The sequence below is a fragment of the Scyliorhinus canicula genome, chromosome 11, assembly GCF_902713615.1.
Source record: "Scyliorhinus canicula chromosome 11, sScyCan1.1, whole genome shotgun sequence".
Taxonomy (NCBI): Eukaryota; Metazoa; Chordata; class Chondrichthyes; order Carcharhiniformes; family Scyliorhinidae; genus Scyliorhinus; species Scyliorhinus canicula.
In genome coordinates, this window is record NC_052156.1 from 144,275,940 (window position 1) to 144,300,151 (window position 24,212).

Sequence of the window (24,212 nt, forward strand, 5' to 3'; positions counted from 1 at the left end):
CATCCCTATTCTCCTGCACTGATTCCCCATAACCACTGATCCCCTTATTTGTTCAAAGTCCAGTCACCCACATTGGCACAGTGGTTTACACTGCTGCCTTACATCGCCAGGGACCGAGGTTCAATTCCAGCCTTGGGTGACTATGTGGAGTTTGCACTTTCTCCCGTATCTGCATGGGTTTCCTCTGGGTGCTCCGGTTTCCTCCCACAGTCCACAAATGTGCAGGTCAGGTGGATTGGTCATGCTAAGTTGTCCCTTAGTGTCCAGGGATATGCAGGTTAGGCGGAGGTACGGTGATAGGGGAGTGGGCATGGGTTGTGTGATCTTTCAGAGGGTTGGTGCAGACTCGACGGGCTGAATGGCCTTCTGTACTGTAGGGATTCTATGATATCCTGTTCCACCCAAAAGTGGCTCCCTGCTTCCTACGTTACATTCTTGTTTTCAACTCTTTCTTTTATTGGTGTCACCTTTTTTCTGCAAACTCAAGGCTATTCCCTCCTGCACTCTCCAGGCCTCAGACATTGCCCCTTTGTGTACTCCCATCTCATCACTTACCCTTGTAATTGGTAGCAAAGCCATAGTTCTTTACTGTGGAATGCCTTTGATTATTCTACTAAGCTCTGTTTCTATGGTTCAATATCTACGTCGTAGTGTATCTCAATTTTCAAGCACTCTGGGATGCGTTTTATCAAATAGGTAATATATGAATGCAAGCTGTTTTTGTTATTGCTGTAGGCTGTCTTGGAGACACACAGTTTAGTTTTCGAATTCGACAGACAATGGGGCACAAGCTATCCATGAATGGAGATGAAGAGACGTACAATCGAGATGCTCCAGTTGTTCTTCAGGTGTGTTTCGGAGTTAACCCTACACAAATGTAACACTTTATTAATCAATTTATCAACAACTATAAAGCTAAAATCTCGGGTGGCACGTGATGCAGTGGTTAGCACTGGGACTGTGGCACTGAGGACCTGGGTTCGAATCCCGGCCCTGGGTCACTGCCTGTGTGGAGTTTGCACATTCTCCCCGTGTCTGCGTGGGTTTCACCTCCACAACTCAAAGATGTGCAGGTTAGATGGATTGACCATGCTAAATTGCCCCCTAATTGGAAAACAAAATAATTGGGTACTCTAAATTTATAAAAAATAACAAAATAAAATAAAGCTAAAATCTCCTATTGGCCAGTCAAAATAAATGTTAAAGCATGCACTTTCACAGTTCAGAATGATCATGCGCTATACTACCAGTTCTAGTGCAGAAACATTGTTCAGAATGAAGTACTTGAAACCCAGACCCGTACATTATTCCTCAAAGTTTAAAGACAACTTTGAGGTGGTTACTTGTAATATCTACTTATTATGCATTGTTATTTATTATACACATTTCTCCTATCTTCCTTCCACCTCTCCTGATAAAAATAAATGCTAGTTCGCTATTTCCAGTTGATCCAATTCTAATTTGCCTACTCTTTTTACATATTCTTTCAATTTTTTTCAAAGAGTATTTATGTATTTCTTCTTAATCTGCCATATCTTTGCTCCTTAATTCTGTAACTTTATTGCACTGTTAATATAAGCCTACTTGCGACACTAATAAAGATTATTGTATTGCAACGACATATTTCACCTGAACCTATCCATTCTTCTGAATTTTATCCCTGCTTCTGTCCCACGTTTGGTGGTTGTACCTTGAACTACCTTGGCCTCTGGAATTCCTTTTCTAATACTCTACCTCACAGTCCTTTAGGATCTCCTCTGACTGAATTTTTGATCACCACCGACTATCTCCTTTGACTTTGTACATTTTTCTGATGACCCCTTTGTGAAGTAATTTGGGATGTTTTTCTAAGTTTGTGGTAGAGTGCTCATGCTTTAGCAATGTTCTGAGTAAAAATAATTTCTCTAAAGGTTCTCCTAAACTCTCCCTTTGATATTTTGGTGGTGATCTTAAATGTATGCTCCAATTTATGGACTTATTCAACGGAAATAGATTATCCGAATTTAGCCTATCAAAACACCTAATAATTTTAAACTCCTAGAATTATAGAAATTTGCAGCATAAAGTGGATGATTCAGCACGTTGAGTCTGTTGTGTCTGTTTGCTAGAACAATCCAAAAATTGGTCTCCCTGTCTGATGCATTCTCTGTACCATGGTATCCACTTCTGCTACAAATATCTCCAACCTTTCCTTTCAAGCTGCAATGGAGTTTATTTTATCTTCTCCCTATGACAAGCAGCCCATCATCCTCCAACTACCTGCTCTGTGAAGACATTTCTCCCATTTCCCGCATTCTTTTGGTAGCAGCTATAAATTAATGACCCTTCATCACTGACTTGATAATGATCTTTAATTGGACCTATCCTTTTTTAAAACTATTATTTGAGTATTTATGTTCTTATAATATCCATTATTTCTCTTTTAGTATTCACCTTCTACATTTGGCTTTTTCCTGTTCCTCCTGGATTTGTTATTGCCTCCATTTTAAATGTCATTTTAATTTTAGTTTATTTCCTTATCCAAAGAGCTGCACCTTTTGTTGCATCATGTGTAGAAATGTGTTTTGTGAACTTGGAAAAGTTACTCATTTGTCAGTTTTTCTTTACAATTGACTTGGACTATTTACCGTTTTAATCATCTCAAATTGGCTTTTTTTGTTTTTATATTCAACCTGTTTATGCTCTAGTTGCTGGTTCCTGGATGTTTCCCATTTCTTAGGTGTGCAAAAAGCTGGGAGAATCTACTAAATGGAATGGCTTGCTAAACCGATTGACAACAAGAAGTTGGTGAAAGTGAGAATTCAGAGCACGGTTTTAGGTGCCAAGAGTTGTAGGAGTGACTTAAATTAGGTGCTCGGCAGCATTGAAAGATTTGACTGCATTTGGGAAATAGAAAGAGTAGAAATGCAGTAGTCAAACTGGATTTGATAATTAGGGGTACAAACAAGTGTTTTTATAACAGCTAATTACGGTTCCTGAATATTACAATGCCTCCTTGGTGTTGGAGGACAGAGATGTAAATAGCAATACAATTAGAAATTTCCCAAAATTTGATTGAGGGAAGTAGCAGAAGTAACAAAGGAGTTATTAAATTGTATGTACACCGATGTTGGCTGTGTAACTAGGTTGATGGGCTGTAGGCACAGATTGCCACTGGGGGATTGCGACATGGTTTTATTAATAGGGACATGGCTTAAACAAGGGAGGAATAGGTTTTTAAAATATTCAATGTTCCCAAGTATTCAGAAGCGATAAAGAAAGGAAAAAGGAAATGGACGTGAGGGTATTGATTTAAAGAGATTACAGTTCTAACTTGAAAAGGTATAATACCAGATAGTTCAAGGGCTGAATCTAATTGGGTTCAGCTAAGGAATAGAGGAGCTGTTTATTTTCTGAGTTGTTTTAAACCTAGAGATTCCAACAGTGAGAAGGGGATAGATAAGCAAATTTGTTGGCAAATTTCAAATGAAAATGAAAAATGAAATGAAATGAAAATCGCTTATTGTCACGAGTAGGCTTCAATGAAGTTACTGTGAAAAGCCCCTAGCCGCCACATTCCGGCGCCTGTCCGGGGAGGCTCGAACGGGAATTGAACCGTATGCTGGCCTGCTTAGTCTGCTTTAAAAGCCAGCGATTTAGCCTGGTGAGCTAAACCAGCCCCTGGCATGTAATGCCAATGCTCAAAGGCATGTAATGAAAATAGAGAAGTATTATTAAGAGACCTTTACTGTAATTGCCCTAACATGAGCTGGAAAAACATGTTACTAAGATTAGAAAAAGAGAAGAGTTTCTGATATGTGTACAGGAAAACATTCTCGATCGATATATCTCCAGACCAACAAGGAAACCACCAGTAATAAAAACAGGAAGTGCTGAGTATATTTAACGGGCCTGGCAGATCTATAGAGAGAAAAACGGTTAGCGTTTCAGCTTAATGACCTTTCATCAGGACAGGGAAGGAAGCGGTGTTGGACCTGGTTTTGGGAAATGAAGTAGGAAATCATCTAACAGTGACCACATCATAATTCAGTTTAAAATAATTATGCGACGAGACCAGAAAATATCAACGCTAAAGATACATAACTAGAATTTGCTAATTTCAGCAATTTAAGAATGGACTTGGCAGCTTAGATTGGAAAAGGTGATTCAATGGCAAAGTAGTAATGGATCAATGGGAGACATTCGGGGAACAAAGTTCTTTACTCTGTTTTTCTCTTTCTAGTGATCTGTCATAACTGTTAAGTATTCCTAGCACTGTTTTCATTACTAGGCATATTCCTGGATGATACAGGAAATAAAAGTTAAAACAAGACAGAAAACACAGGCTTGTGACAAATGCTTGCAGCAAGATTCAGTTAATAAACAGGAAGGAATTGAGAATGTTTATATGGGAGACAATGGCAGGTCATGAAAAAAGATTAGCAGACAACATTAATTTGAACCTAATTTGAACCTAAAATATTTCATGTACATGGTAAATGGTTCAAACGGGAGGAGGTTGGACCTATTAAGGACCCAAAGAAAAATCTTCACATAGAGGCAGGGGACATGGTTAAAGTGTTAATTGAGTACAGATACTTTTCATCCGCATTCACAAAGGAAGCACATGATGTGAAGATTACACTAAAAGAGGAAATAAAGTTATGAACAGGGATGATTGATAGAGAAAATGTAATACAATGCATTACTATAAGTTGTCATCTTATCTGGAGTTAATGCACCCTAAATTGATGAAAGAAACAAACATAGAAGGGCTGAATGGCACCCTTCTGTGCTATACGATTTTGTGATCCTGTGACATGTTTTGTATGTTAACCCATTCAAATTATTTTTTTCAGCGGGATCGAGCACATTATTATGGATTTGTCTACTTCCGACAAGTCAAAGATAGTACAGTTAAACGAGGGTATTTTCAAAAGGTAACCTGTCTTGCTTACAATATGAACCGGATTTGTTTGTGCATAGATCAGTGTCAACAATTTGACAAAAACATTAAAGTTGAGAAGTTAGCCTGCCTTATTAAACAGATAATTGAGGGAAGAAAGACAGCAAATTCTGTGATTTGTTGGACTGTCTTATTGAATTGGAGAGAAGAAACCTTGTGCTCAGATTAACAGTCTGCCTGACTGAATAATAACAGGAAACCTTTTAAAAAGTGTATTGATTATGCCGTAACACCTAGAAGATTGCAAACATTCAGCCTTGATAGGTTCATATACATATTCCTATACATGTATACAGGAATGTAGCTACAATTCGTGTCGCGTCTTTTCGTCCGACGTCACTTCGTCCAACGACACTTCGTCCACGTCTTTTGGTTCAACGTCTTTTTGTCCGCCCGTCTTTTGGTCCAACGTCACTTCGTCCAATTATCCAATTACAAATTAACTCTGTATAAAACCATTTAATTGATAAAATGCAAGTAATTGATAAAATGCAAGTAATTGATAAAATGCAAGTTGAAAAATGCAGTTAAAAAGTTAAAAAGTCTAAAAATGCAGTTAAAAAATCTAAAAGTTTACTAATTACTTAAAATTCCCGAAATTACTTAAAATTGATGTAAATTGTAAATTCCCGAAATTCCCTAAAAGTTAGATTTCCAGAACTGTACCCGAGAGAGAATAATGGGGAGAGGACAAGATGATTTGATATTCTACAATTCCGACAGACACAGATATAAGTGGGAGTCTAATTGGATTTAGACAATGAGTGCAGTTCTGAAAGAAGCAGATTTAAACTCTATTTTCGTCGAGTGATTAAAACCTCTGGTTGGCAGTGGGTTCTGACATTACAGGTCTGAAATTATCAAATATTCCATCAGATACAATGGCTCTCATCACGCTGGAGCATACATGGCTGAATATCCTGCAGCTTATCTTAATAATGTCTGGAGATCAAGCAGCACAAATGCAGAACTCAACCTCAAGAGGCGAAATAGGTGGAGAGGATCCTTGAGCAGTAACATTGAAAAACTAAATTAAACTATTTGTAATTGGATAATTGGACGAAGTGACGTTGGACCAAAAGACGGGCGGACAAAAAGACGTTGGACCAAAAGACGTGGACGAAGTGTCGTTGGACGAAATGACGTCGGACGAAAAGACATAGCACCGTTACAATTGTCCTATATAATGGATTCTGCACAACAGGTTTTCCAATTGATAATGAACAATTTTTGGAAGAAAGTGAACATTAGCAATTGAGATGCAGTGCAGAGATCTTCTATGACAGTCACAGAGTCATGCCTGTGGAGGGGCTTGGCTGGACTCAGCAAGCAACAACATGTGTCATGAAAGCTTTAATTTACAAGAGACATTATACATCGTGCGTAGTTGCAGAGTCATAGAGTTTTACAGCATAGAAAGAGGCCCTTTGGCTCTTCATGTCTGTGCTGGCCATCACACACCAATTTATTGCAATTCCATTTTCCAGCACTTGGTCCGTGGCCTTGTATGCTATGACATTTCAAGTGCTTATCTAAATTTGTCTTGAATATTGAAGGCTCCTGCCTCTATCACCCTTTCAGATAGTGAGTTCCAAATTTCCACCACCCTCTGGGTGAAAAAGTTTTTCCTCAAATTCCCTCTGAATCTCCTGTCTCTTACCTTAAATTCATGCCCCTGGTTACTGACCCCTCTACTAAGGGGAAAGGTTTCCTCATACCTACCCTATCAATGTTCCACATAATTTTGCATACACCTCGATGAGGTCTTTTCTCCCCAGCCTTCTCTGCTCTATGGAAAACAATATCAGACCCCAGCTTATCCAACCACTCTTTATAGCTCAAATGCTCCAGCCCAGGCAGTATTCTGGAGAATCTTCTCTGCACCCTTTCTAATGCAGTCACATCTTTCCTATAGTCTTCCAGTGGGAGATCTGATGGATGTAGAAGTAGGTGTTTTTGGAAAAACTGTTTTTATATTGAGCCTAATTATGTTTTAGTCACTTTACCTACATATTCTCCAATCTACTTGCCACACTTGCTATGATCCAGTTTGAGACTGTCAACGTTTAAATAGAAATCTAAATGCCTTGATTTATCCAATAGAACTATGCCACAAGATTTCACTTTTTTTGAAAACAAAGCACAAAATGAATTGCTTATAAAAGATTGAACAAAACGAGCACCACTAACTTAACAATATGGTTTATAATTATGCGTGATATGCACTTTACCTCTTCCCCCAAGAATTTTATGATAAGGCACACTAATTTTTAAGTTATTTACTTCTGTAGAGACCACCCATAAGAATGCCACTGTCCTTTAGAGAATTCTCCTTGGCTACTGCTGTTCTCGGAGGTAAAGCTTTCATTTGCTGTGTCTTGACTCTGGATGCCTCAGTCCCTTGTTCTGATGACGTCTTTAATACTTCCCAACTACTTCTGCTGATTACCTTTTTTTGCTGCAAGACTCTTGAGGCTCAATGTACATTCTATTGGCATTAAATTAGGCAATCTTCCAACTTCTGTTCTATCACAAAATTCAAATTGAGGTTAAGACTGGGTTTTCTACAACTGTTTGTGGTGGTGTCATGGGCCAAAGTGGGCCAGTTTAGCTCTGTTGGCTGGACAGCTAGTTTGTAATGCAGAGTGAGACCAGCAGCTCGGGTTAAATTCCGGTACCAGCTCAGGTTAATCTTGAAGGCCCCACCTTCTCAACCTTGCCCCTCGCTGGAGGTGTGGTAATCCTCAGGTTAAATCACCACCAGCCAGTTCTCCCCCTCAAAGGGGAATGCAGCCTCTGGCAACCTGGGACTATGGTGACTTTACACTTTATATGTGCAGGAGCGGAAAATATCAAGACATCAAAAAAACTGGTTTCACGTTGTCGTGAAACCACTTCATCCATCAATGGCAGGCCGAGTTTCCCACTGCCACACAGCAATACTTTATCATCTCATTATAAGCACTGCTTTCCGGAATTACCACTCCAAGCTGGATCAGTAGCTCACCGTGTGATTGTATGCTGACATGTTTCATAATGGTACGTCAGTGATGGGCACCTGGCGACCTGAACTTAGCTCAAAACTTTGAGGTTCATTTGTCTACCTTGCTTCGGGTGGCACCTGCGGTCATCAGTGCCAGGCCTCGCAGACAGCACCACTTCGCTTGTAGGCGAACTCCTGGGAAGGTCTCTGCTACCAGCCCAGCAGCAAGACAGGGTGGCTTTTCGACAGCTGTCTTATTTGCAGAAGGGATATATTCCAGGGAATGTATGGGGGTACATGTTGATCTGTGCAAGTGGCCTCAAGATGGTGAGGACTGAGGAAGCTGTCTCCAGAGGGGATGAGACTAGATGGAGCTGTGTGTGAGAGAGTGAATGATGTCCCTTGAATTGGCAGTGAGTGAGTTGCCAGTGAATGTGTGATAACCTTGTGGGTGTTCGAGTTTAGAGCGTGAAGGTGGTTGCCTTCCTTGGTGGCACAAATGAGATCATTTATCCTCTTTCTGCACTGAATGGCCAACCTCTTCTGTGCAGTGTTGACACTGACCACCACTGCAGTGGCTTCCCAAGCTGGGGTGGTGCGATTACTGGATCTCCTGCAGCCAGACAAGGGGAAGAGAACATCATGATGGCCATCCAAAAGTAATTCCAGGGAAGGGTCACTGAACTCTTCTTGACTTTCAGGGCCATGTCTTCACTGGAGCAGGCTCCAAGCTGGCCTGCAAGCATTGAGAACTGTAGGAATGGCTGCAGTTTAAATATGGCACCTGGATGAGGAAATGGAAAGGAAACTGTGTGATGGGTGATTCTGAGGCAGCATGCCAGGAATACGGTGTGTTTCCTGTGCCTGCATAAATAATGATGCAGGAAGCAGACGATACAGGATAAAAAATCATTCTTGTAGCTGGAGGGTAAAACGTCTTTTTTAACACCTGCCACCATACTTTGTGCAATTCAGGAAAATTTCTGCTTTAATCCTCACCCACGTATTGAATGGCGAATAATGAAGCTAGTTTTGTTGCTCTACCTACAGTGCAAGCCTAGCTAACCTTTGGACTCTCTCTTAGTGAGCTGCAAGCCACATGAGGTCCCAACTGCAATTAATCTTTCCAGCAAATACCCAGATAAATTGGAACCAGAGAATCTCCTTAAGTTCGGCCCAACTCCATGATTACTTATTATTATCAGTAAATATGAGAAAGTTGATACAGGAAGAGATGCACAGACAAATTCGAAAAAGGCAGTTGTAACAGTGCCCTAAATAATAATTATCCAAAGAAACTTTGGGGCAAAATTAATGTAAAGTAAAAAGGTTGGATTTCTCTAATGCATCCCGAAAGGCTTTCTAAATTAGCATGTGATGATTGCTGTTCTGTACATTCTATTGCTGACTTGGGAATGTCTTTGTTGTCAAACACTCATTGCCATAGGTTATACAAGGCTGAGCATAGCTGATCCAGTGTTGGATCTCCTAGTTATTGATGGCCTTCTGAAAGCGATGGCTGCTAAGGTATGGGAAGTGCTCAACATATTTCAGAGTCTCTCCTTGAACAAATATGAGAGGTGAAATATTTGGCTGACCAGTTGTGGGTTTTTTTTTTTAAATTTTAGATTACCCAATTATTTTTTCCAATTAAGGGGCAATTTAGCATGGCCAATCCACCTACTCTGCACATTTTTGGGTTGTGGGGGTGAAACCCACGGGGTGAAACCCACGCAGACATGGGGAGAATGTGCAAACTCCACACGGACAGTGACCCAGAGCCGGGATCGAACCTGGGACCTCAGCGCCGTGAGGCGGTTGTGCTAACCACTCGGCCACCGTGCTGCCCTTGACCAGTTGTGGGTTAATGGGAATTTGGTTTTGTCAATATTCAGGTACATGCCAAGTTTATTTTTATGCAGTATTTAAGAGGTTTTGAGTGGCTTGCAAATCAGGTTGGCAATGACACAGCAGTCATTGCAAACTGTGGATTATGTATATCTATGTTGTCAGTTTAATTTTGGCATGGAAGTGATGTTAGTGAGTGAGTGAATGGGTGGGTGGGGTGTGTGAAATACCATCAGAGTTGCAGGCTTTGCTGCTGTTCATCCATTTTATTGCTCTCCCACCAATGATAGTTCACCCACGGAATCTACCATGGAGTATGGGGGAATAACCTGGAGACTACCAGCTGCAACTGGAGATTCATGGTTGAGAGTTGTTGAAAATGTTCTTTCCAGCAAATGTCATCATTATTTTCTTTAAGAAGAGAAACACTATCCTCTGAGCAAAAGGGATCTTGTCCGTTTGATCATTGCCTGTAGATATTGTCATGATAATGAGCATATTATTGAATCTCTCGGGCTTTCTCTTTAATTATTTCATGGGGTGTGGGCATCGTTAGCAAGGTCAATATTTGTTGCCGATCCCTAATTGCTCTTGAACTGAGAGACTTGCAAGGTCATTTCAGAGGACATTTGAGTCAACCACATCTAGGCCAGGCCAGGTAAGGATGGCAGATTTCATTCCCTCAAGAACATTAGTGAACAAGATGGATTTTTACAACAATTGATGGTGATCTTTAGACTTTTAATTCCAGGTTTTTATTACAGTCAAATTTGGCCATCTGCTGTGGTGAGAGTTAACCTAATTCCCCAGAGCATTAACTTGGGTCCCTGGATTGCTAGTCGGTGACAATACCAGTATGCTATCTGCTCCCATGACATTGTGCTTTATCTTCCAGTTTTGTCTTTCGGTGTCAGCCTTGAGCTATTATAATGCGGCTGCCTTGACTTGCGATCTTGGGTTGTACTGTAAGGCAATGAAAGCTGCTCATTTTTATTCTAAGAGATCGCATATTCCATCATTGCTTTAATTGAATCAGTCCTGGTGAGGATGATTAACAAACTCAATGATCTAGGCACGGGCGTCTATTACAGCTGTTCTGAAATTGAGTTGAATGTATGAAGATTTTCGAGATTGGCCATGAGCCGCACTTGGAATTCTCCTCTTCAGTTTGGCTGCTTTAGGGCTGAGGCATCGATCTTCTTCCTCTTAGACCTTTGGACAGTGCGATGTCTTGGTGGTAAGTGGCTGTTGATCACCGATTGATCAGGTTAATGATCTGACATGCAGGTAAGTACCACAGACATGCCTTGGATCTTCGAGCTGAGCAAGGACATAATCCTGGAAGTGCCAATGCTTTGATTTAAGGTGGCTCCGTTTTCATACCATTCTTAAACTGTCGTGGCACTTGCAGTAGATCTGAGATTACTGCCCTGAGGCCTCTCACTTAGTCTATCATCTAATTCCTGTAAGTCCTTTTGTCGGACCTGAATTATGTTGTTTCCTCAGTTATTAGTTCCATTGTAAACCACAAATTGTGTTAATTTCCCTTTATCCATAATTGTTTGTTGGGGGCGGCGCAGTGGTTAGCATTGCTGCCTCATAGCGTTGAGGACCCGGGTTCGATCCCGTCCCCGGGTCGCTGTCTGTGAGGATTTTGCACATTTTCCCCATGTCTGCGTGGGCATCACCCCTACAACCCAAAGTTGTGCAAAGTAGGCGGCTTGGTCATACTAAATTGCCCCTAATTGGAAGAAAATAATTGTGTACTCTTAAATTTATTTTTTTAAATGTGTTTAAAAATCCATAATCATTTGCACCCACTCGATTACATCCCTTACCTGGTGTTTGAGATCTGGTATGCCATTTGGGATTTTGTGAAAATCATCTGTCCCATTATAGGATTGCTAATACCATTACTTCAGTGTCTTTGCCCCCCAGCAGGCACCAGCTCCACAGTGCCATGTTTCTTATGATTAACGTCTTCTTCTGAGATTTTACTGACATTGCTGGTCTTCACTACAGGTTATTCATTTGTCATTTTAATACATTTGAAATTTACACTGCCTCACGATTTTCTCTTTCTGGGAAGTCCAAATTGTAAAGCAAGTCTTGCAAGTAGAGAAACAAGTAGCTCAAGTGGTAGCCTATTAAATATTCCATTAATAACATTGACATTTTATTCTGTTGAAAATGTACCATTTTCTTTGGCAACTTACCGATGAGTCGGTAACTTCCAATTGAATGGATTGAGTAGAAATATCTTGTTAACCAGTTAAGGGCTGAAAGTGAGAACTGTACTTTACAATTAATCATTAGAAAATATTGTAGGCCCAAAGAAATATTTTGATAACTGCAGTTTAAAAATGCTCCTGCAGAATGTTATTCTGTAATTTCAAAGATTGCCCTAACCTAAAGCATCCTGCACTGACATCTGCTTTCTTTGTGACTTGAATATATAAAATGGCAGCATTTTTAAAAAAGCAACATTTTTTGGTTTCGCTGACTAGGCTGGCATTTATTACTCGTCCTTAATTGTCTTTGAAAAAAGTTGTGGTGAGCTACCTTTTTGAACCACTGCAGTCCCTGAGGTATTGGTACACCCAGTGCTGTTGGGGAAATTCCAGGATTTGGACCGAGTGACCATGAAGGACTGCAATCTATTTCTAAGTCAGGATGGGGTGTAACTTGGAGGGTAACCTTGATGAATTCATGCAGTGCATCTTGTAGATAGTGCACACTGCTGCCATTGTTTGTTAGTGGTGGAGGGATTGAATGTTTGTGGAAGGGGTAGCAATCAAGCGGGCTGGTGTTAAGCTTCTTGAGTGTTGTTGGAGCTGCACTCATCCAGGCAAGTGGAGAGCATGTTATCACACCCCTGACTTACAACTTGTAAATAGTGGACATGCTTTGGGAGTCAGGAGGTCAGGAGGATTCCTAGCCTTTGACCTGCTCTTGTCGCCACAATATTTACCAGCCTCCCTGAACAGGCGCCGGAATGTGCCGACTAGGGGCTTTTCACAGTAACTTCATTGAAGCCTATTTGTGACAATAAGCAATTATTTTTATTATTATAATATTTTATTTTTATTAAATTTAGAGTGCCCAATTCATTTTTTCCAATTAAGGGGCAATTTAGCGTGGCCAATCCACCTATCCTGCACATCTTTGAGTTGTGGGGGCGAAACCCACGCAAACACGGGGAGAATGTGCAAACTCCACACGGACAGTGACCCAGGGCCGGGATTCGATCCCGGATCCTCAACGCCGTAGGCAGCAATGCTAACCACTGTGCCACCGTGCTGCCCTTATTATTATTATATGACCAGTCCAGTTCAGCTTCTGGACAATGGTAATCCCCAGGATATTGATAGTGAGGGGACAACATGGTGGCACAATGATTAGCACTGCTGCCTCAAGGCGCCGAGGTCCCAGGTTAGATCCCAGTTCTGGGTCAATGTCAGTGTGGAGTTTGCGTATTCTCCCCGTGTTTGCGTGGGTTTCGCCCCCACAGTCCAAAGATTTGCAGGGTAGGTGGATTGGCCCTTAATAGGAAAAATTGATTTGGGTACTCTAAATTTTAAAATAAAAGTTAGTGAGGGACTCACCAATGGTGAGTCATTGAATGTCAAGGGTGCAATGGCTACATCCTCTTTTGTTGGAGATTGTCAATGTCTGGCACTTGCCTGGCACTTGTGTGGCACGAAAGGTACCTGCCAATAGTCAGCCCAAGCCTTGATATTGTCTAGATCTTGCTGCATTTGGAGATGGACTGCTTCAGCATCTGAGGAGTGGCGAATCATGCTGAACATTGTGCAGTCTTCAGCGAACATCCCCACCTCTTACCTTCTGGTGGAAGGAAGGTCATTGATGAAGCAGCTGAAGATGATTGAGTCAAGGACACCACCCTGAGGAACTCCTGCAGTGATGTCCTCGAACTGAGATGATTTACTTTGAACCTTTGTTTCAGGTATTACTCCAACCAGTGGAGGGTTTTCCCCCTGATTCCCATTTACTCCAGTTTTGTTACCATATTCTGACAAATGCTGCCTTGATGTCAAGGGCAGTCACTCTTGCCTCACTTCTGAAGCTCTGTTCTTTTGCCCATGTTCGAACCAAGGTTGTAATGAGGTTAGGAGCTGAGTGACCCTGGCAGAACTCAAACTGGGTGTCAGTGAGCAGGTTATTACTGAGTAGGTGCTGTTTGATGACCCCATCCATCACTTTACTGATGATCGAGAGTAAGTAGACTGATGGGGTGATAATTGATAGGATTGGATTTGTCCTGTTTCTTGTGGACACAGCTGGGCGATTTCCCCATTACAATTCTTGCAATGGAGAATGAAATGAATGCAAGATTTACAGCCACTGCCAATTTTAGGTTCAGTTTTCTTTTTAAATTCATTTCTGAATTAAATTTGTTGATGTTATAAATTTATTCTCGCTATGTCGATGGTGTTGGTAAGGTCATCTTTATTGCTTGTCCGTGGTTACTCCTGGAAGGTGTCATGGAAGGTGATGATGGGCCACCATCTTAAATCAGTGCAGTCTTTGTCATGGCATTAGGTCATGAATTCCAAGGTTCTGCTCTGGCAACAAGATGTATGCACATGTCTGGATGGCATGTTCTTGAAGGAATTTAGAAGCAATGTGAATCCTCAGTGATGTTGCTGCTGCTGTTTTCTGGTAAAAGTCATTGAGCTGAGAGGTGCTATCATGATTGCAATTGTTCCATTTTAGGTTAATTTTTCTGATTGGTAGGTGTGAGTGCAGCCAGCGGCAGCCAGCCTTACCCAAAGTACAACAATACCACTCACATCAAAGGCGGATCATGTGAAGGTCAACACTTCTGTTGATAATCCATCTTCTAACAGGCATTAAGTAAAGCATAGCAGCTGATTGTTAGACCGGAACCTGTGCCATCTGATGTTTAAAAAGATACTGCACACAACGTAGGAAGCTAGATTTCATAAAAATAAGTCATAAAAACTTGATCAAGTTTTGACTTGCATCATAATGGGCTTCTTTCTGGTTTTTTTCCCCTCCAGTCACTGGTGCTGATTTCTCGGCTTCCTTTTGTGAACCTCTTCCATTCTCTGCTGCAACTGGTCGCACCTGAATACTTTGAGAAACTGGAGCCTTGTCTAGAAGCAGGTTAGAACATTTCCAGGAATGTGACAATTATGACAAACCATAGACTTAGAATATCCACATAAAATTAAGGTGTCGGCCCTTCCAGGAGACTACGCTACATCTGGTCTTAGAAAATTCACATGCCCCATTTAAGTATTTGGGGTAAATAACTTTTTGGAAACTGTAAAAACCATTAAGATCACAAGGCCAACCTTCTCAACAAAACCGTCAATTTCTTTTCTCTGCAGGAACATACCTAAATTCCACCTGAATCAAATTTTTGCAACAGTCTTCATAATTTAACCCTTTAAACCCTGGTACCATTCAGGGGAATATGCACTCCTCAATCCTTCATCCCTCTAAAGGCAATATATCCTTCTGAAGGCACACTGCCAATTTGAACACAGTACTCCAGATGGAGCCTGGACAAGGCTCTATACAACTGAAGCATAACTTTAGCATTTTTTAATTCCAGCCCCCTTAAGATAAAGGTAATTTTTCTTTTTAAATTTAGTGTACCCAATCATTTTTCCAATTAATTGTCAATTTAGCTTGGCTAATCCACCCCCCCTGCACATCTTTGGGTTGTGGGGGCAAAACCCACGCAAGCACGGGGAGAATGTGCAAACTCCACACGGAGAGTGGCCCAGAGCCGGTATTGAACCTGGGACCTCGGCACCATGAGGCAGCAGTGCTAACAACTGCGCCTAAAGATCATCTTTCTGATTATACCTTTTTTTTAACTTTTCCCTGTGCTCATGGGCAGCCAAATCCTTTGTTCCTCCACAGTTTCTAGTTTCCTGCCATTTAAGAAATCTTAACTATTTGTCGGTCTTGAAGTGTTTATTTCTTTTTTTTAAATAAATTTAGAGTACCCAATTCATTTCTTCCAATTAAGGGGCAATTTAGCGTGTCCAATTCACCTGTCCTCATCTTTTTGGGTTGTGGGGGTAAAAAACATTGAAGTATTTTTATTTCACAATTCTCTATATTGAACGTCATCTGCCATAGCTTTGCCCACTCATATAGTCTGCTAAGAAGGTGCTAAGAAACGATCCCTAAAATTTCTCCAACTTTGGGAAAGACCAGAACATGTGAACATTCTGGGCCCCTCCCACGCCGCTCGCAGCTATCCTCCACCCCCTCAAACAACCGACTCATCCTCGCCTTTGTTTTTAAATTTTTTTTAGAGTTCCCAATTCATTTTTCCAATTAAGTGCCAATTTCGTGTGGCCAATCCACGTACCCTGCACATCTTTGGGTTGTGGGGGCGAAATCCACACAAACACGGGGAGAATGTGCAAACTCCACACGGACAGTGACCTCAGCGCCATGAGGTAGTAATGCTAACCACCGTGCTGCCTCATGGCACCGCTTTTAATTGAATCAGCCTCATGCATGATGTTGAGGCATTAACTCTCTGCAGCACCTGGCACCATAATCCCATCTCCATAGTTATTCCCAGCTCCTTCTCCCACTTGGCATTAATCCCTTCCATGGGCACCTTAATTCTCCTTCATGATCCTACCATAAAATGCTGAAATGACCCCCACCTTCCAGCCCCATCACCGAAAGCACCACTTCAAGCAAAGAAGCGGACGGTGCCACCGGAAAGTTCGGGAAGACCTTGCTCGTGAATTTACACACCTGCAGGTATCAGAAGCCCTCCTCACGCTGGAGCCCAAACCTCACCCCAACTCCTCCAAGCTTGCGAGCTGCCCCTCCAAAAACAAATCCTTCATCTCCATCACCCCTCTCTTCTCGCATCCATCCTCCCTGGCTCAAACCCATGGTTCTCTCTTATCGGCATCACCCTTGAGCATGCCCTCAACTTGAAGTGCTGCCGGAATTGCCTCCAAATCTTCAGCATGACTACCACCACAGGACTCCAGCTTTGTATTCTTTATTATTTGTCTCTCCTCCTACCTTTGGATCATCTGCATTCTTGAAGTTTTTAATCTAGTAAAAATCTCAACTGTGAACATTTCTCATCTACAAAACCATTTTTCCTATTATCACTCTATTGTTACAGTTTTATGCCAACTTTGCCATTCTAAATTCCTTGTGTTCACATCTCTTAAGGAAGCTGCTGATGTACACTTGTCACATTGTAATTGCACAATTTAGTCACTGGGTGGAGGCATGTATAGTTTTTGAACATTTTCAGACACTAGCATATTTTCTGTTCAGGCAAGTTTTTGTTTACAATTCTAACTTTTCCATTACAATTTAGAGTCATAGAACCGTGGCACCCATAAACTATTGGCCCACCATGCCTATGTTACTCTTTTCAATAGCTGACTAATTTAGTCCCTCATGTCAGCATTTTCCCTTATAATACTGCAAATTAGACCTCCTTGATTACGTGTCCCATTGCTTTGTAAAAGTTACGAAGGAACTTTCAGGTGGTGCTTTCCAAATCGTAACCCCCAGTTTCTCTTCTAGTTCTTTTATCAGCTATTTTAAATTTGTGACTACTGTGGCTACTGGCTACTGACCCATTTACCAGAGGACATACTTCCTCTATATTATCAAAATCCTGTGGAATTCTAAATATATCTTTTAGGTATCCTCTTGATCCTCTGTGTTCCAGGAAAACAATCCCAGTTTCAAGTTCCTAATCTCTGGTATCATCCTGGTAAACTACTTTTGTCCTCTGTCAAAGGTCTTGACATCCGTCTGAGAGGGTGGTTCCCAGAATTTCCCAGTGGAAGCAGCATGTGGCCAAAGGATCGGATTAATGCTCTCCATTCCTGTCACATCCAATTGTGAATGGCAGTGCAATTAAATGACCAGTGGAGGAGGGGGCTCCACAAACACCCTATACTCAATGATGGGGGAACCTAGTACCAAGTGCAGACGCAAGACTAAACCACTTGTAGCTATCCTCAACCTGGAGTGCTGAGTGGCTGATCAACCTCTGCTTCCTCCTGAGGTTTCCAGCATAATGGATGCCAGACTTCAGCTAACTTAATATTACTTGCAGTTGATCAAGAAATGGATGAAGGCACTGGATACAAAAAAAGCAACAGCCCCACAGAAGAGTTGTGCTCCAGAAATAGCCTTGAAGAAATAGGCCAGAAGAAAACTGTTCCAATGCATCTACAATATTGCCATCTGCCCGGCTACTACACCTTGTCCACAAAAATGGACAAATCTAATCCAGCCAGTTGCTACCCCACCACTCTCAAACATGAGGTCATGGAAGGTGGCAATGTAATCTAGATCAGTGCATCTCAAACTATCTGATGTGGCGTACCGGCAGTTTTTTTTTCAATGTGCCAGGGACCGGTGAGCGAAACAAGCCAATCCAGGATTACTGTCTCTTTCTTTTCTGGAAACACTCCAAGTACCGGCAGACGATGGCTCGCGTACCGGCACCAGTACGCGTACCACACTTTGAGAAGCACTGATGGGGATGATACTAATCTGAGTGGGGGCAAGAACAGACAGACGTGGATAGACACTCTCAAATCTTTGAAGGTGGCAATGCAAGAAGATAAGGTGGTTAAGAAGGCGTTTTAAAAAATATTTGTTCATGGGATGTGGGTGTCGCAGGCTGTGCCATCCCTAATTGCCCTTGAGGGGGCAGCTAAGAGTCAACCACATTGCTATAGGTCTGGAACCACATGTTGGGCAGACCAGGTAAGGATGACAGATTTCTTTCCCGAATGGACATGAGTGAACCAGATGGGTTTTTACGATAATCAACAATGGTTTCATGGTCATCGTTAGACTTTTCATTTCAGAGTTTTATTGAATTCACATTTCACCATCTGCAGTGGTGGGATTTGAACCTGGATCCTCCGAGCATTACTCTGGGTCTCTGGTTTACTAGTCCACTGACAATACCACTAGACCACCGCCGCCCCTTGATTCTCATCTGTATAACAATACAGTTCAATACAAAAATCAAGTCGTGTTGAACCTTTACAAATTAGATGGAGCATTTTGTACAATTTATTTGTATTTGTTTATTGGATGTGAACATCATTGGTAAGGCCAGCATTTGTTAGTCATCCTTAATTGTCCATGGTGGTGCTGAGCCGCAGTTTTGTACCACTAAAATCCACATAGTCAATGTACAGAGTCGTTGGGAAGGGAGTTCTAGGTATCTGAGGAATGACAGTGAAGGAATGGCAGTATGTTTCCAAGTCAGGATGATGTGTGACTTGGATAGAGCTTGCCGGTGGTGGTGATTCCATACTGCTCTTGTTCTTTTTGACATTATAAGTTTGTAGGTTTGGAATCTGATGTTGAGGGAAGCTTGGCAAGTTGCTGCATTACATCTTGAGATGGTACACACTGCTGCCATCGTGCAACTGGTACTGGAGGAAGTGAATGTTTAAATTTTTAAAAACATATTTGTTTATTCTCCTTTTTCACATTTTCTCCCCAATTTACACCTACCAACAATAAACAATAATCAGTAACAAATATGTCAATCCCCATATCAATAACAACGATCTCATCCTCCCACCAAACCCAAAACATTCACCCACATGTTCACATAAACAACTGACAAAAAGGAATCAGGAATCCCCCACTGCCCCCATTAACACCCATCTCTCCCCCCTGCGCTCAATGTTCACACACATCTTCTATTCCTTCGAAGAATCGGCTCATCCTTGCCCTCGTGAGGTGCACTCTGTATACCACCTTCAGTTGTATCAGCCCCAACCTCTCACAAGGTGGAGGCATTCACCCTTTGGAGCATCTCACATCAGAACCGCTCCTCCATATCCTCTCCCAACTCTTCCTCCCACTTTGCTTTGATCCCTTCCAGTGGTGTCTTCTCCAAAATAGCTCCGTAGACCGCTGACACAACCCCCTTCTCCAGTCCCCCTGTCGTCAGCACCTCCTCCAGCAATGTGGAGGCCGGCTCCTCCGTGAAGTTCTGTATCTCCTTTCCAGCAAAATCTCAAACCTACATATATCTAAACATTTCCCCCTGCTCTAGCCCATACTTCGCTTCCAGCTCCTAAAATCCTGCAAACCGACTCCTAAGAAACAATCCCCTTCTCCTCCCTTTTCCGAAAATTTCCATCCCACCTCCCTGCCTCAAATCTGTGGTTCCCTCGAATCGGCATTTCCCTTGACCCTGCCCCCAACCAAAGTGTTGGCGGAACTGCCTCCAAATTTTCAATGAAGCTATTATTACCGGACTCTCTCAGTACTTCCCCAGGGCTATCGGGAGTGGCGCTGTTGCTAGTGCTTTCAATCCTGACCTCCTACAGAAACTCTCCTCCATTCTGACCCACTGGGAATCAACACCTCCTTACCCAGCTCCACACCTTCTCCACATTCGTTGCCCTGTAGTAATATATCAGGTTCGGAAGACCCAAACCCCCTGCCTGCCTTCCCCGCTGTAGTAGCACCTTTCTAACTCTGGCCACCTTCCCTCCCCATATGCCAGGAAAATCGGCAGGCATTGAAAAATAAACAGAAATTGTGGCAACGCGTTCATTTTAACCGCCTGTGCCCGACCCGCCAGTGACTGAGGGAGACCATTCCACCTTGCCAGATCCGCTTTCAATCTCCCCACCAAACTAGAAATGTTGTACCTGCGGCCCCCCCCCCCCCTCCCCCCACACCCGGCTGAGATACCACAAAATACTCACTCTTGTCCAAGTTCAGCTTGTACCCCGAGAAAGACCCAAACACTCGAAGCAGCTCCAATATTCCCCCTATCGACCCACTCTGTTCCGACACGTATAACAGCGAGTCGTCGGAATATAAGACACCCTATGCTCTATCTTCCCCTCCCCACACTATTCTTTTCCATATCCCCGAACTTCTTAATGCGATGGCCAACGGCTCATATCTCGAGCCGATGTTGTTTGTGCGGACACTCTCCCTCGGCTCCTTGTATAGTAGCTTTAGCCAATCCACAAATCTTGGTCCAATCCCAAACCGCTTCAAAACTGCCATCAAGTACCCCATTCTACCCAGTCGAACGCCTTCTCGTCCAATGCCACAACCACCTCAGTTTCCTTCCCCTCTGCTGGTGCCATAATGACGTTCAATACCCGTCTAATGTTTGTATTCATAGAATTTACAGTGCAGAAGGAGGCCATTCGGCCCATCGGGTCTGCACTGGCTCTTGGAAAGAGCACCCTACCCAAGCCCATACTTCCACCCTATCCCCATAACCCAGTAACCCCACCTAACACTAAGGGCAATTTGGACCCTAAGGGCAATTTATCACGGCCAATCCACCTAACCTGCACATCTTTGGACTGTGGGAGGAAACCGGAGCACCCGGAGGAAGCCCACGCACACACGGGGAGAATATGCAGACTCCACACAGACAGCGACCCAAGCCGGGATTCGAACCTGGGACCCTGGAGCTGTGAAGCATTTGTGCTATCCACAATGCTACCGTGCTGCCTCTTGAAAAGAGCTATCTCCCTCTCATGAACCCCGTCTGATCTTCACCTATCACCTTTGGGAGGCACTCCTCCAGCCTACCAGCCAGTAACTTCGCCAATATTTTTGCATCCACATTCAGAAGTGATATGGGCCTATACGACCCACACTCTGTCGGATCCGTATCTTTTTTTAGCAACAGGGGGAGAGAGAGAGAGAGAGAGAGAGAGAGTTTAGCCAATTCATTGGACACGATCCAACCATTCAAACTGAGACCCTCCAATCTCTTGGGTTTGTGGCAACACCCCCTTCTCTATCGCCTCTTCAAACAATCCCATCATCAGGGGTGCCAGCATATCCTTGAATTTTTTATAATATTCCACCGGAAACCCATCCAGCCCTGCCACCTTCCCCGACTGCATCCTCCCAATCCTTTATCTCCTGCTACCCTATCGCTCCTTTTAATGTAGCTCTGTCCCCCTCCCCTAACCTCGGGTACTCCAACCCATCTAGAAATTCCTGCATCTCACGATCACCCTCGGGTAGCTCTGACCTGTATAGCCTCTCATAAAATTCCTCAAAAACCTTGTTAATCAGATCCACGCCACCACCAACTTCCCTGCCCTACCCCTCACCTGTACAATTTCCCTTGCCGCTGCCTCCCTCCGGAGCTGAACTGCTAACAGATGCCCTGCCTTATCTCCATGTTTGTAAACTGCACCCCTTGCTCGCCTCAGTTGGCCCACCACCTTCCTGTAGATAGTCGGCTAAAGCTTGCCTGTAGTTCCTTCTTCTTTTCCAGCTTTGCTGGGTCCCCATCCTCTGCACCATTGTGCTGCCCACAATTTTTATGAATAACAATAATATAACTGGTTAACAATTATCTAATTCCTAATCCCCCCCAACTCACCCCTTCGCCCTATATATACATATACGCCCTCTGTATACATTATGCACATGACAGTCAAACAAGTGCAGAGGGGAAAAGAGAGGTGTAAAATAATGATGAAAGTAAAAGGATAAGTGTCTTTGTTTCAGATGGCTGTAGAGAGAGAGTTTAGCTAATTAATTGGACATGATCCAACCATTCAAACTGAGACCCTCCAATCACTTGGGTGCCATAAAAGTCTGAGTTCTGTTATTCGAAAGCTAGCATGGTGTACTATTTCGTAACTGAGTTCTTCACTTCCTCTGCTCGACTGAAAAGATATATGTCCATTAAACATCCGTAGATCAAAAATGATAATGGCAAAATAAAATAAATGGGAAGTAAGGGAATCAACAGGAAGGGCCCTTACAACATATAATTCTTCAAGTTCCTTTTGTCTCCGTATCATTTGGATCTTTTTGTTGCAAGCCAGTAAATGGTAACCATCCCTCTTAGAATTCCACTACCATTAGCTTTTTATGTATTTTAAAAAGTCTTTTTTCTCTCTGGTTGAGCGCTTACTTGTCATGGTGTTGCTTTTGATCAGCTTTCCTGTGTCACACCCTCCTTGCCTGAATTCTAAGTTTCCAGAATTCGAGAGTATGGATATTAAGTTTCCGAAAGGATGTTATCCAAAATAAAACTACACTCTATATTTTGTTCTTTAGAAAGCTCCCTATCTGTGCTAAAATAACAGAATATGCTGGAAATCAACAGTGAGTCATTCAGCATATTTTGTTCTGATGAAGGATACACCGCAATGTTTTATATTGTCTTTTCTCAGATGCGGACATACCTGCTATGTATTTATCAATAAGCATTCCAGGCAGTGTAAGTAGCTTTTGAAAATCCCTTTACACAACATACACTCACATGTTATCAATACAATGTTATTCCTGCAGGAGCTGCTAGATATATCAGACCAGAAATTTGTGCTGATTTTAATTCGCCCATGTTTTTCTAATTGATCAAAATCCTCCAGGGCAAGATAAACAAGATTTTAAAAAATCAATATACTTAATATGGTGACAGATTGCACAAGAGGACATTGCTTCAAACTTTGAATAGGGAGGGTGAAAGGACTTGGATTTAATAAATGCACACAGGGCAGTAGATATATGGAACACTATCAGCATTTTGGGAGTGTTGATTAAATACTGATTGAAAATGTTTGTAAGAGAGATATGATATTTTCCAGAAACTGGGACAGACCCAATCGTACTGTGCTGGTCTTTCTTGGTCTCATGTATTGCTATGCTTCCAGTTCAGAGACTTCTCCACTCTCAACTTTAGACTGGTATATCATTTTCTCCCTTGAACAGAAATTTTGTTAGAGCCTATAGTGTCGTGTGAACAAAGAACATTACAGCACAGGAACAGGCACTTAGGCCCACCAAACCTGCGCAGATCCAGATTCCTTACTTAGACCTACGATGTATTGCCCAAACAATCTGTACCCCTTCTTTCCCCACCCATTCATACGTCTATCAAGATAGATCTTAAATATTGCTATTGTGCCTGCTTCCACCACCCTCTGCGTGAAAAACTTTCACCACACATCTCTCCTAAACTTCTTCCCTCTCACTCTGAACCTATGCCCCCTTGTGATTGATGTGGAGATGCCGGCGTTGGACTGGGGTGAGCACATTAAGAAGTCTTACAACACCAGGTTAAAGTCCAACAGGTTTGTTTCAAACACGAGCTTTCAGAGCACTGCTCCTTCTTCAGGTGAATGGAGAGATACATCATCCTGTCTATACCTCTTGTAATTGTAAACCTCAATCAGGTCTCCCCATAGCCTCTTGGGCTTTCCAACAAAAACAATTCAATTTTATTCAATCTCTCCTCTTAGCTAACACTCTCTAAACCAGGTAACATTCTGGTAAACCTTCTTTGCACACTCTCCAAAGAATTAACGCCCTTCTGGTAGTGTGGCGACCAGAACTGCACGCAATATTCCAAATGTGGCCGTACTAAAGTTTTATACAACTGTAACATGACCTGGGCGG

The 24,212-nt window shown here is 42.4% G+C and overlaps 1 protein-coding gene across 6 annotated transcripts in view; it reads left to right on the plus strand.

Annotated features, from left to right (window-relative positions):
- dennd6b (DENN/MADD domain containing 6B) overlaps positions 1-24,212 on the plus strand; it is an 88,189-nt gene that overhangs the window by 15,513 nt on the left and 48,464 nt on the right. For all 6 annotated transcript variants that reach the window (XR_005462323.1, XR_005462322.1, XM_038811629.1 and 3 more), the window contains exons 4-6: positions 736-848; positions 4,839-4,919; positions 14,822-14,927. Coding sequence is in view for 4 of the 6 variants with exons in the window: in XM_038811629.1 (XP_038667557.1) it covers positions 736-848; positions 4,839-4,919; positions 14,822-14,927 (300 nt within the window). In the remaining 2 variants the exon portion in view is untranslated. The remainder of the gene's footprint in view (positions 1-735; positions 849-4,838; positions 4,920-14,821; positions 14,928-24,212) is intronic.